The sequence below is a fragment of the Sceloporus undulatus genome, chromosome 9 (assembly GCF_019175285.1).
Source record: "Sceloporus undulatus isolate JIND9_A2432 ecotype Alabama chromosome 9, SceUnd_v1.1, whole genome shotgun sequence".
NCBI lineage: Eukaryota > Metazoa > Chordata > Lepidosauria > Squamata > Phrynosomatidae > Sceloporus > Sceloporus undulatus.
Genome location: NC_056530.1, coordinates 28,757,329 through 28,769,108, shown reverse-complemented (window position 1 = coordinate 28,769,108; position 11,780 = coordinate 28,757,329). Strand labels below are relative to the sequence as shown.

The 11,780-nt window shown below is 45.9% G+C and overlaps 1 protein-coding gene across 4 annotated transcripts in view; it reads right to left on the bottom strand.

Annotated features, from left to right (window-relative positions):
• Positions 1-1,194: 1,194 nt before the first annotated feature.
• The window catches only part of SPINDOC (spindlin interactor and repressor of chromatin binding), an 11,885-nt gene continuing 1,299 nt past the window's right edge, over positions 1,195-11,780 (bottom strand). For 2 of the 4 annotated variants that reach the window (XM_042440457.1, XM_042440456.1), the window contains exons 2-8: positions 8,830-9,027; positions 7,813-8,091; positions 6,496-6,597; positions 5,873-5,977; positions 4,702-4,821; positions 4,060-4,113; positions 1,195-2,539 (exon numbers count right to left, since the gene is read on the bottom strand). In XM_042440457.1, coding sequence (XP_042296391.1) covers positions 2,118-2,539; positions 4,060-4,113; positions 4,702-4,821; positions 5,873-5,977; positions 6,496-6,597; positions 7,813-8,091; positions 8,830-8,986 — 1,239 coding nt within the window. In that variant the 5' untranslated portion in view covers positions 8,987-9,027 and the 3' untranslated portion in view covers positions 1,195-2,117. The remainder of the gene's footprint in view (positions 2,540-4,059; positions 4,114-4,701; positions 4,822-5,872; positions 5,978-6,495; positions 6,598-7,812; positions 8,092-8,829; positions 9,028-11,780) is intronic. The other 2 variants (XM_042440458.1, XM_042440459.1) reach the window with 2 other exon arrangements.

The following is an 11,780-nucleotide window of genomic DNA, read 5'->3' as shown; positions in this document are numbered from 1 at the left end:
GGAGTTGTAGTCCAATAAATGGAAGTCTGTACTTGGACCATTGCCCCACAGCAAGCGCTCCTGCCCATCAATTTATCATTTATCATTTCCCTCCACCTCCCAAACCAATGAAGGAGTAGTGGTCTTCTCCAGAACACACCAAGACAGAAGACGAGTTGCCACTTTCTCCTGCTATTATAAGCCACCGTTTTCTACCTGAGTTCTAGTTGGTGGACCACACAAGTCTAGTGAAAGACAAAACTAAATCTGGCAGCCATGCATCAGGTTTGTTGTTGTGTGCCTTCAAGTCATTTCCAACTTATGGCAACCCTATCATGGGGTTTTCTCTGGGGTGTGTCCAGAGAAGGACCACCAAAACGGTGAAGGGTCTGGAACCCATGCCCTATGAGGAGAGACTTGGGGAGCTAGGTAGCCTAGAGAAGGTTAAGAGGTGATATGATAGCCTTGTTTAAATATTTGAAAGGGTGTCATGATCAAGATGGAGCAAGCTTGTTTTCTGCTGCTCCAGAGACTAAGACTCAGACCAATGGATGAAAGCTACAGCACCCTCATTAGGAGGAACGTCCTGACACTAAGAGCTGTTCGACAGTGGAACACACTCCTGCAGAGAGTGGTAGAGTCCCCTTCTTGGATTTCTTTAAACAGAGGCTGGATGGCCATCTGTCGGGGTGCTTTGATTGTGAGTTCCTGCATGTCAGGGGATTGGACTGGATGGCACTTGTGATCTCTTCCAACTCTATGATTTGTTCAGAGAGGGGTTGCCATTGCCCTTCTCTGAGGCTGAGAGGATGTGACTTTTCCAAGGTCACCCAGTGGCCTGAGCTGGGAACTGAACCCAACACTCAAACCACTCTTGGTTAAAAGGACTGGGTAGCAAGCAACACAATTCTTCCCTGCTGGAGAGCTGCTGACAGTTGGTCATGTGTGATTAGACATCAGATGTAGGAAATGTTTCCTGTTAAGATCCACTGTCACCTCAGTTGAAAATTGGTGCTGTTGAAAGCAGGCCATTTGCAAAGCATAAGAGTTTTGAAATGAGGCTGAGGCCCATCTGTGGGTCCTAGACCACTCGTTCGTTCCCTTATTCTGGGCCAAGTGGACAAACGTCTGATCCATTCTAAGGTAGTGCTGTTTTTGAAAGAGAAAGAATAGTGCTGTAAGCACAAACTTAAAAAAGCCCTCAGAAAGTAGGGGTATATCATAAAAAATAATTTATTGTCTCTTCATATAATGAATTGCCATGTGAATGTCCTACCTAATGACAGCTCCACTCTCTCCCTCTCTGGGTGAGTGTCTGGGAAAACCACAGCCAGGCATAAATGCTCAGCACCCTACCATGGGTACAAGTAGAGTGTGCTCCTTGTTCTAGTATCAGGAGAGGAGGAAAGGATGTATACTCTTACCAACCAGAAGCATCTTGTTTTTTGTTTTGTTTTCACTGTTCTGGGAATGTTGAAACTGATTCATTACAACAAACAATCCAACAGGCTGATCCAGAGCAGTGCTTCTGCCCCCTTCCCAGGATCTCTGGGGACAATGGAGAAGCAAAGCTTTGTGAACAAGGGAAAGGAGCTGGTGGCAGCTTGAAGGTTCTGCCCTGAGTCTTATTTTAAACAAAAAAGTATCCATATAAAGGGGGAGGAGAGGCAGCAATAACTTCTCTTGCTGGTTTTACTGTGCCTGCTCCCACTTTCACCCCGTCTGCCTCTCTCCACTTGCAGTGAATAGCAGGAGCTGGCATGGAAAGAAGGGGTGAGAAGATGGAAGAAGGAGAAGCCTTGGCTACTTTCTATCACTCTTTAGAAGCAAAATCAACAACAGAATGTATCATCCTGTGGGGCAGAGAATTCACTTTGGCACTGACTGCCATAATCACCCACCCCACAACTACGGTATCCATGGAATGATTAACTTTCCCTCATTTCTCACAGTGCAGCTTTCCCCAAACTGGTGACCCCTCCCAATAGGCTGGACTAGAACCTCTCAACACCCCTAGCCAGCATAGCTATGCCCAGCTGGGGGACTGTAGGAGCTCTAGTCCAACCAAAGTGGAGAGCACTAGGTCAGGAGGAGGCTGATCCAAGAGTACTGTGGTGTGACGGAGACCAGCCAGCCCTTCACTTCTTCGGGGCTGGAGGGGAAGACTGGTTCCGGCTCTCCCAGACTTCACGGATGGTGCGGCGGACCTCACGGGGCAGGTTGAGGGTCTCGGCATGGCACTGGAGGATATGCCGCTTGACAGTGGCCAGGCACACGCGCCTCAGTGGGTACTCACAAACCATGCACACCAGGTGACCGGCGGCAGTATCAAAGTCCATGAGGAAGCGGGCTCGCCAGATGGGGTTGAAGCCCTTGGCCAGGAGGGCAGCATCCTCCTTGCCCGCTGAGGCTTCTCGCTGGCCAGCTCTGGTACCACAGTCTTTGGCATTGCTACCAGCAGAGCTGGTCAGAGGGCGAGAGGTGGCACCTTGGCTTGAGCAGAGGTGGTGGGGAGAATCGGTGGAGTGAAGCCTCAGCAGAGACACAGAACAGTTTCGATCTGGAGATGACGTGCAGAAGAGAGAACAGGAAAGTTGGTGGATAATAAAACTGCTAGGATATCGGCTCTCCACCCTTGGTATCCAGATAATATTTTTTTTGGGCTGCATTCCCCAAAACATCTGGCCACAGACAGTGGGAGTTGCAGTCACTGATATCTCAGGTCTCAAGGTTATGAATGACTGCCTTAAGAAAGAAACCCAGGTCAGACTATCTGCTATTCACTTTTCCACAGTAGCAGTCTCTAGGTCCCTTAGAAGTATTACAGTTAAATGGTGGTGGAAAGACCCCTGCCTTGTCACTGTTGCTACTGTGTGCCTTCTGGCAACCTTAAGGGAAACATATATCAGGGGTAGGCAACCTTTTTGAGCTGGGGGCCGGGTTGCTGTCCTTCAGACAACTGGGGGGGCCGAAGCCAAAAAATAAATAATTAAATAATTTTTTAAAAAAATTAAATATATAAATAAACCAGGACAAATGTAGGACAAATTTTTCAAATGGAAGACACTTTTTTTTAAAAAAATGGAGGACACGCGAAAAAAAAATTGCTGATTTAAAAAAAATGTTAATATAAATGCATGTTTCTGAGGCTTCTATAGACAAATGCCCCCCAAAGGCCCCAGCGGCAATCGGTGGCAGGACCAGGCTGGGGGCCGGTCCCAAGACCTTCCCGGGCCGCATCCGGCCCGCGGGCCGCAGGTTGCCTACCCCTGCATATATTATTAAATATTTTCATTGTGGTGGTGATGGGCCTTTAAGTCATTCCTGACTTATGGCACCCCTAAAGTGAATTTATCTTGGCAAGATTTGTTCAGAGGAGGTTTGCCATTGCCTTCCCCTGAGGATGAGGAAATGTGACTTGCCCAAGGTCACCCAGTGGGTTTCATGGCCAAGATGGGAATCTGTTCATTTTAATCCACGATTCCTGGCTCACATGGAATGACTGGCTAGGAATCAGACAAAGTGCGAGTGAGTGCTGGTTTATTTCTTTCCTCACAGTATAGGCAGGGAAGGGAGGAAACCAAAAAAACTGCACTTTCCTTTGGCTCTTTTCTCTTTTCTCATACCAGCAAACCATGCTTTATCATTATATACAAACACTCCCACTTTCTGTATAAATATTTTCTTAAAAGGAGGGCTAGAAATTCTGTGTTTTTTATACAAAATGCAGCCACAGATTCTCATTATGTGTTTGTGTCAATGTTTAAATATTGCTTTGACTAGCATATGCACAGAATACAAACCTTCACTGTAGTATGAAAAGCCCCTTGTCCCAGGACTCCTTAACCCAACAGACAAATGAAATTACTATTGGAATGGGGAGGAAAATAGAAGCCAGTGGCATGATCTTGCTGTGGAATGAAACACAGCTCTCTCTTGGGTACTGAAAGATGTCTCTATGAGACTAACAACTGCCTACCAGCTATCAACTACCTTGTTAAGAAGATATAAACCTCTTTCTAACATAGACAGAGAGAGAGAGAGAGAGAGAGAGAGAGAGAATTTGTAATGTAGACTTACCCACTGTTTTCTTCTTCCTTGTATCCGTCTTAACTCCAGAGTCTTGAGGTGGTTCTGTAATTTAAAACCAACAAACAAAACCATTTTTGGGTCATCGCTGAACAAAATGCATTGACAAAATGTTCCAATTCCTTGCCTTCAATCCAAGCTCCAAGCTCTTAATGAATCTCCTACCTTTGGGGGAATGGCAGCTTCCAGAAAACTCCTGAAAGGCAATACCTAAAGACTGATTTTTTTGGATACATGCAATTAGTGTATATTTGGGCATGTGGCTTTGCAGCTGAGTGTGTAGTGACAGGCATTTGCAACCATTGACAAGATGACAACAGGTTATACAAAAGTTGCGAGGTGTGAGCTACAGCAGAATTACATCCCATTCTGAGGGCTAAACATATTGGTGTGGGTAGGAACAGATGAGACTGGCTGTTCAATTCCAAACACCGATGAACAACTAGTGCTATGATTCGTCAACAGTGGCCAGGCCTGATGGTCATAAGATCCCCAGTTCTGGTTGAGACAAAGTTCTGTATCTTGAAGTGTTGTACATGGCTTTGAAAACTTAATGGTAAAGATGCAAAATCTTAAAAAATCAACACACCATCACACCTTCCACCATTACCACTTCTCCAGATCACTACACACCTGGCTGAGTCCGGCAATACAGTTTTAAGGTGAATCCAGCCGGGAAGGTGCCATCAGTGAAGATCCGGATTTCAGCAGGTGCCGAACCTGGGACACCACACTCTGAGAGCCACTCCTTCCCTGCAATGCAAAATAATCATAAGAAACTAAGCATAAAAATGCTGAACCCCCAAATCCAGAAGTCACAAACTGTAAGATACCTCAATAGTCATCTACTCCAACTCCCAATGCAAGAAAACTATAGCATCCCTTGACTACTCATGTAATAATCTAGAATTCAGTACCAACCCAAATAACAAGTGTCAATGGGAAAAAACTCTGCAACAGCAAAACTGATGTCGGCAGGGGTAGGGAGGGGGACTTTCCTGAACCTCAGTCAGATTTTGCCCTTATATTTTCTCGGTTTCATCCAGAGCCTTAAGGATTCGAGAGCTGCCCAATGGACATGAGACAGACAAACACATTAACAGCCTGAAAAACAAGACACCAAGCGAAGCTACATTCTGTGATCTTTGGGTTATGTAGATCAAACCAATCTGCATACCGCCTCCTTTTGCACAACCCAGTCTGCAAGACTTCTTCTGCCTGTTATGTGGAAGGAGCAAACCAGTTACGGAAGGGTCTCCTGATGACTGAAAACACCCTTATGTGATAGCAGCCCTTATGCAACAGTTTATGCTTGAAGTGCCATCATACTCTCACTGTATGTCTTCAAGTCTCTCTTGGCAATTGCAAGTGCTAGAAACTTGATTTGAAAGGGTGCAAGGCAGACAGGTAATATACACTTAGGGTATTTTATTATACATTACACACTGGTAATTCACTTTTCTTCCAACAAGTTCAAGGCATCATATGAGTCCCCTTTTCATCCACCTATCCTCATATCAGCCTCCAGAGCCTGAGATTGTATGCAATTCACCCATGGTTACTTGAGAGTTTCATGGTTCGGAGAGGACCTGAACCAGGATGACTCAAGTCTAAATTCAGTAGCTTTCAGATGCTTCCATGGAACCACAGCATTCACACATGCAAACAAACAGTGACTGCCTGGCTTGCAAGGCTGGGTGGGAAGGAGGGAAAAGAAGGGACTTGAAGGGATGATGCTCCCATGGACTGAGAAACACTATCAAGAATCGGCCCTGAGCACACGTGCCATGTAGCTTGGCACTACCTGCCACCTTGCTGGATTGTTTGCTCCTCACGTCTTTGGCACTGTCTGAGTTGTGCCGCCTCGGCCGACCTTGTGCTCGTCGCTCAGGGTCTAAGTGTAACAACTCTGCCAAAGAAAAAGAAGACCACAGGATCAGGAGCCCATGGGTTAGACTAGTGGATCAGCTGGGAGTTTTGTCTCTCAAACTAAAATGTTTTTTATGTGAAGGTTAAAAGAGAAAGAAAAGTGACAACAGCAGAGTGGTGAGATGTGGACAAGAACAGGGGAGAGACTCTTGGAGAGCTTTGAAAACTGTGAAGAATGAGATTCATCAAGTGGTGGCTTCTCTCAACCCTACTGGACAAACTATATGTATAGAGAGAGTCCTTCTACACTCCCAGAAGCCCTAGCCAGCAAAGCCCATAGTGAGGGAGCTGTGGCCAACAACTGTGGGAGCTGTAGGCCAAATCATCTGGAGGCCAAGGTGTAGATCTCCTGTTGTTCTTCTCAGCATTAGGTCTGAGAAAGACAAAGGCAGGCCACCATACATAGATAAAACAGTAGAAACGGTTTCAGCTGTCAACTGGGATTAAGAGACAGTTCTAGGGGTGAGACTGATAGCCGAAGCGGCTACCACCACTCACCACAGCGTGCTTTCAGGTGCCCACGTTTCCGACCCGATGGCTGCTCCTCTGAATCGAGGAGAACTTCAATTTCAGCTTGCTGCTTGCTCCCACCGAAACTGCCTGGCGTAGGAAGTTTTAGAAATGGAATCAAAACCTGCACCTGTGTTTATTCTATGATCGCACCACATAAGAGGCAAGTTTCTAGCCCTTATGGATGGAACTTCACATTCAAAGCATGTGCAGAATTGTGGAAGCTGGAGCTGAGAGAGAGTTTGCAGTCGTCAGCGACAATCCTCCAGAGCCTTCCAACAGTTTGCTTCCCCAATAACTATCAGACTTGCAGACTTTTTCTATGAACATATACACGTGGCTGTATAGTTCAGCCTATGTTAGTATATTCAACGCATTCATTTTAACCTTTAGTTTTCTGTTTGTTCTGTGCCTCTAGGACAAAGACAGGCACACCTCGAACTTGGAGGGTCTATTTGAGCCCTTGAACCAGGTATGAAATAGGGGCGGGAAAGGTCATAACTAAATGGTGGCTCAAAGGGCAGTGTGAATATACTCCATGTAACACACTGGGAAGACTCACATAGACAGGCTGCAACAATTCAGAACTCAAACCTCTAAACGCTAGCCTAAAAGATAAGCAATTCCTATTTATATGATAGAAGTGATTTAACACTGAGGCTACTGTCTAAGTCACAATCTGATGCCCTCCAGATGTTTGGGCAACAGTGCAGGATGATGCGGGCTGCAGTCCCATCTGGTCATCAGTTTGTAGATGGCTAAATTAACACAATGTCAACCATAGCAAAATTTACCAATCAATTATTAATAACGGATGAGATTTGTCATTAGATCCTCATCCACTTTCGGCGTGGCTCTGATCCAGAGCCCTTGTCTGAACACAGCCCTGAACACATCAAGCTTCTTTATGTCACAATGAAACTTTCCCATCACACAAAAGACGCTTAAGCAGACATATGATGAAGAGGAAAGCATAACCAATGGAAGATGTGGTGTTTCTATCAAAAGGACATTTTAAGCCAGTCATCCCAACCTGTCACTTTCTGTATGTATTACCCATCACCCCCTCAAGCCAGCATAGCCAGACTGGCTTCAAGCATTCCCTTGGCAGATATTTTCCTAAAGACGCTCCTTTGGAAGCCATCTGCAAACACCACTAGAGTGTGTGCAATTTTAAAAATGGGGCTTGGAAAACAAACATTTTTTGAACGACAGCTCAAAGCATCCCCCAGCCAGTATGGGTAAAGGGCAGAAATGTAGTCCAAAAAAAGTAACTTTGCCAAGCCCAGGGAAAGGGGACTTTACCTTCCAGCGAGGGTTGGGGCTCTACCGTTGGCAGGACAGCTCCCTCGCTCCAGGCCTCCAAGATGTTGTGCTTCTCTTCTAGGTTGAAGTCGAGTGAGTGGGCGTGCTGTTGTAGGATGTGCTTGCGGGCCGCTGCAGGGCCTGATGAGCTCAGGACACTACCACACACCATACAAACTGGCCGGCCATGGCTTTCGGCTATCAGGTACTCCTGTCTCCAGGAGCTTCCCGCTTCTTCCTGTCCACTCCCTGGCACCACACTTGGAACCAGCTGCTCCCCTGCAGTAATAAGGGCACCGTGTCTGCTTGTGCTGAGGGTGGATATCTAGGTTCCCCATTGATGCTCTTCAGTATTTAACCCAGGATAGGTAAACTGCAGCACTGCTATATTTGTGGCCCATGACCTCTCCAAATTCCCCCTTTTCTGTCCAAAAAGAGGGATATGAGCTATTTCTTCTTAAGAGTGCCAAGAGTGTCAACTCACCTTTTAAAGAGTCCTCCAGCATTCAAAAATTACTCATTTTCCAAAATCAGGAGCAGACTTCCGCCCACATTTAATTTCAGGGGCAATTTTGATCATCTGCTATTGAACTGATCATGCTCTTTCCAAAGCTTCCAAAAACACTGTGGCCAATGATGCGGTGGCACGAAGGCTCGCAGTGTAAAAGTGAATCTTTTTTTTGGTTTAAAAGGATGAAGCCGTGTCAACCCCCCAAGGCTTCCCTGCTCCCTTTGAAATTAGCCACAATCCCCACATTATTCCTGGGAGGGAAGGCAGGCTTCTCAAAAACAGCATTTCAGTGAAGTAACTTTGTTGTAATGCAGAGTATTTAGGATTGGCTTGAATGAGCAGTTAAGACCCATCATATTTCTAAAAGACCTGCTCCTGGCAGATTCAAAATCTAGAACTTGTTTGTTAATATCAAGAAAGATGCCTGGAGGCATGTGGCTATGGGATCCATTCTGATGAGTGTCTCAGTTTGCTATTACACCATTATTTGGGGATGTGCACCCTACCTTTGCCCGTGGCGTTTGAACTGGCTCCATCACGTTTGACCCGGGTACAGTCAGGCACCACAGCACCTGCGTCCGCTTTCTCCTTCTCCTTGTAACGTAAAACAGAGGACGAGACCTCTATGTAGTCCAGGAGGGGAGTTTCTGCCTTCAGTGCCATGAGCAATTGGGAAATGGCAGTGTGGACACAAGGAAGCCCAGCTGTGGAAGAAGTGAAATAATTCTGAAAAGGAGATAGACAATGCAAGTGTTGGACTGCAACATACAAGGTTCAGGTTTTCACTGAGACATGGTCACCTGGGGCCAGTTTTTTCTGCTGAGGAGAGGAACCAAGTCTTCAACTCACTGGGAAATAGCAGAAAGTCAATGTAACTAAAGGGAGGAAATACTCTCTTGCATGAGTTGTTCTGTATCATAGAATCAAAGAGTTGGGAGTGACCACACGTCCAACCCTCCACTACCCTTTATTGCCCTTCCCATTACTTTTAGGAATGTCAGAAGTTGCCTTGTAAGAGGCCACATTATTTGTCCATGTAGTTCAGCATTTTCTACCCTAAACAACCATACTCTCCATATGACTCTTAGAGATCCTTGTTTTCCACCCTGCCATCTTCAGGGACACATGTGATGCAAGTGACTGCCTTTGTGTAGCTACTCCCAAGGGCTTCCCCTTCCAAGGAAGGTTAGGCTGGAGCCCTCAGCCTTTTATTGGCAGGCAAGGATATTTTCGTCTCTGAAAAGACTTTTAACAGTGAACCTTTAACAGGAACCAACTTTAAAAAGGTGGGCAGATGCACTTTTTTAATAGCCACACTTTAAAACCCTTTTTTATTTGTTTTAGAATTTGGTTATATGTGTTTAATATTGTAATTTTTGCATTTTGATTTGCATCTGCTTTTTAAAAATCTTTTTGCCTGCTCCATTCAACCCGTTTTTGGAAGGCCACCAGATATAAATCAAATAAATCCAAATACAGCGCCAATAGTGAAGGCCCTTTCTCTATTGCCAGTGGTGAAGGACCTTTCCTATCACCTGCTGCCTAGCAATCTTTTCCCAACAGAGGCTGCCCACTGAAACTGGGAACAGGATGAAAGGGGGAGTAGGAGCTGGAGGAGGCATTGCAGCAGGAAGACATTCCAGCAGACAAAGAAGAGCCCTGAAGCTTCCAGAAGGAAATTGCTCAAGAGAGAAAAGGGACTACTAACCCGGAAGCTCCCTTTGTCTGCTTCACCACAAGCACACCAGGCTCTAAAGAGACGCACAAACCCTGCTTACTTGATCAATCTGCATTTTTAATCATCCATTTGATATCAAATTAAGCCTGGAAATGGATGTGGACTTTTCTTTCAACCCAGAGGGACACGTGGACCTTCAAAGGAGGGCTGCAGTTTGAAGTAACGCCTTGCCATTTAGTAACAGCCCAACCCCAACTTGTCCATGTTGGCTGGACATGATAATGCCATAGTTCAGCAAACAGAGCTGCGGCTTGTAGATAACCAGAAAAGAAAGAATACCAAAGGAGGAGAGGGAAGGAGAAAAACTAGGGAAGGTTAAGGCTAGCACATCCTCTCTTTTGACTGAGCCTGAATTCAAATAAAGCCACAAGAAAGTGTTTTCACTTGGGGTTTTTTCTAACTCTTTGCTTTTTTGCTCAGGAGGCTTTTATACAAACGAAGACGCATCCATGATCAAGCTTTAACACCAATCTTTGTGAGGACTAGAAACACACTTTGTTTGCAGTGAGATCTTGTAGCAGCTTCGAGACGAACTCAAAGGAAGAAGTTGGCAGCATGACCTTTCATAGATTAAAGTCTACTTCCCCAAATACATCCGAGGAAGCAGACTTAAGCCTAAGAAAGCTCATGCTGCCAACTTCTTTCTTTCAGTTAGGCTTGAAAGGTGCTACAAAAGCTCTCTCTACAACCACAGACTAACATGTCCTTGAATTGTTTCAAGGCACATGGCTTTGGCTCTTTCCCTGGAAGCTAACTAGTGGCACAGTGAAAATCTTTCCAGGCTGCGACAAGGGTCCCAAGTGCATGAGAGAGGGAGGGCTGCGGACACTGGGAAAAGAGCACAATGGAAAGCTTTCGCTTATACTGCTGGGCTGTTGTGCGCCTTCATGTCCTTCCCACTCTATGGCCACTTTAAGACCTTGGGCGTTTTTCTTGGCACAAGTTTCTTCAGAGGGGGGTTTGCCATGGCCGTCCTCTGAGGCTGAGAGAGTGTGACTCACCTGAAGCTGCTTGTATTGCTTTGTATTGTTAAAGAATCCTAGAGTGGGAAGAGACCCCAAGGGCCATCCAGTCCAACCCCATCCTGCCATGCAGGAACTCTCCTTCAAACCGTTTCTGACTTCTAACTACCTTAAGGCAAAGCTTTTTTTGGCACAACCTTCTTCAAAGGGGGAACAGGGAGCTTTGTCCTGGCCTTCCCCTGAGGTTGAGAGAGCACAACTTGCCCAAGTGGCTGCCTTCAAGCCCTTTCCAACTCTATGGTGAACCTCACACAAATGTTTGCTTGGCGCAAGTCTCTTCACAAGGGAGTTTGCCCTGGCCTTCCCCTGAGGCTGAGAGAGTGCCACCAAGCCCTTTCCAAGCAATGAACAACCTAAAAGGCAAACCTATCATGGATGTTTTCTTGGCACAGGCGTCTTCATATGGGGTTTTGTGGGGGTTTTGGGCTCTGTGGCCATGTTCTCTCTCTCTCTCTCTCTCTCTCTCTCTCTCTCTCTATATATATATACACATATATATATATACACACACACCCTACTCTCTTCCATGCCAGCCTTCTCTGAAGCTGCCATCCACAGATGCTGGCGAAACGTCAGGAAGAAACTCTTCTAGAACATGGCCACAGAGCCCCAAAAAACCCACATAAGACTACGGATGCTGGCCATGAAATCCTCCGACTTCACATTCCTCAGAAGGGTTTCTTTGGGCCACAGCCTT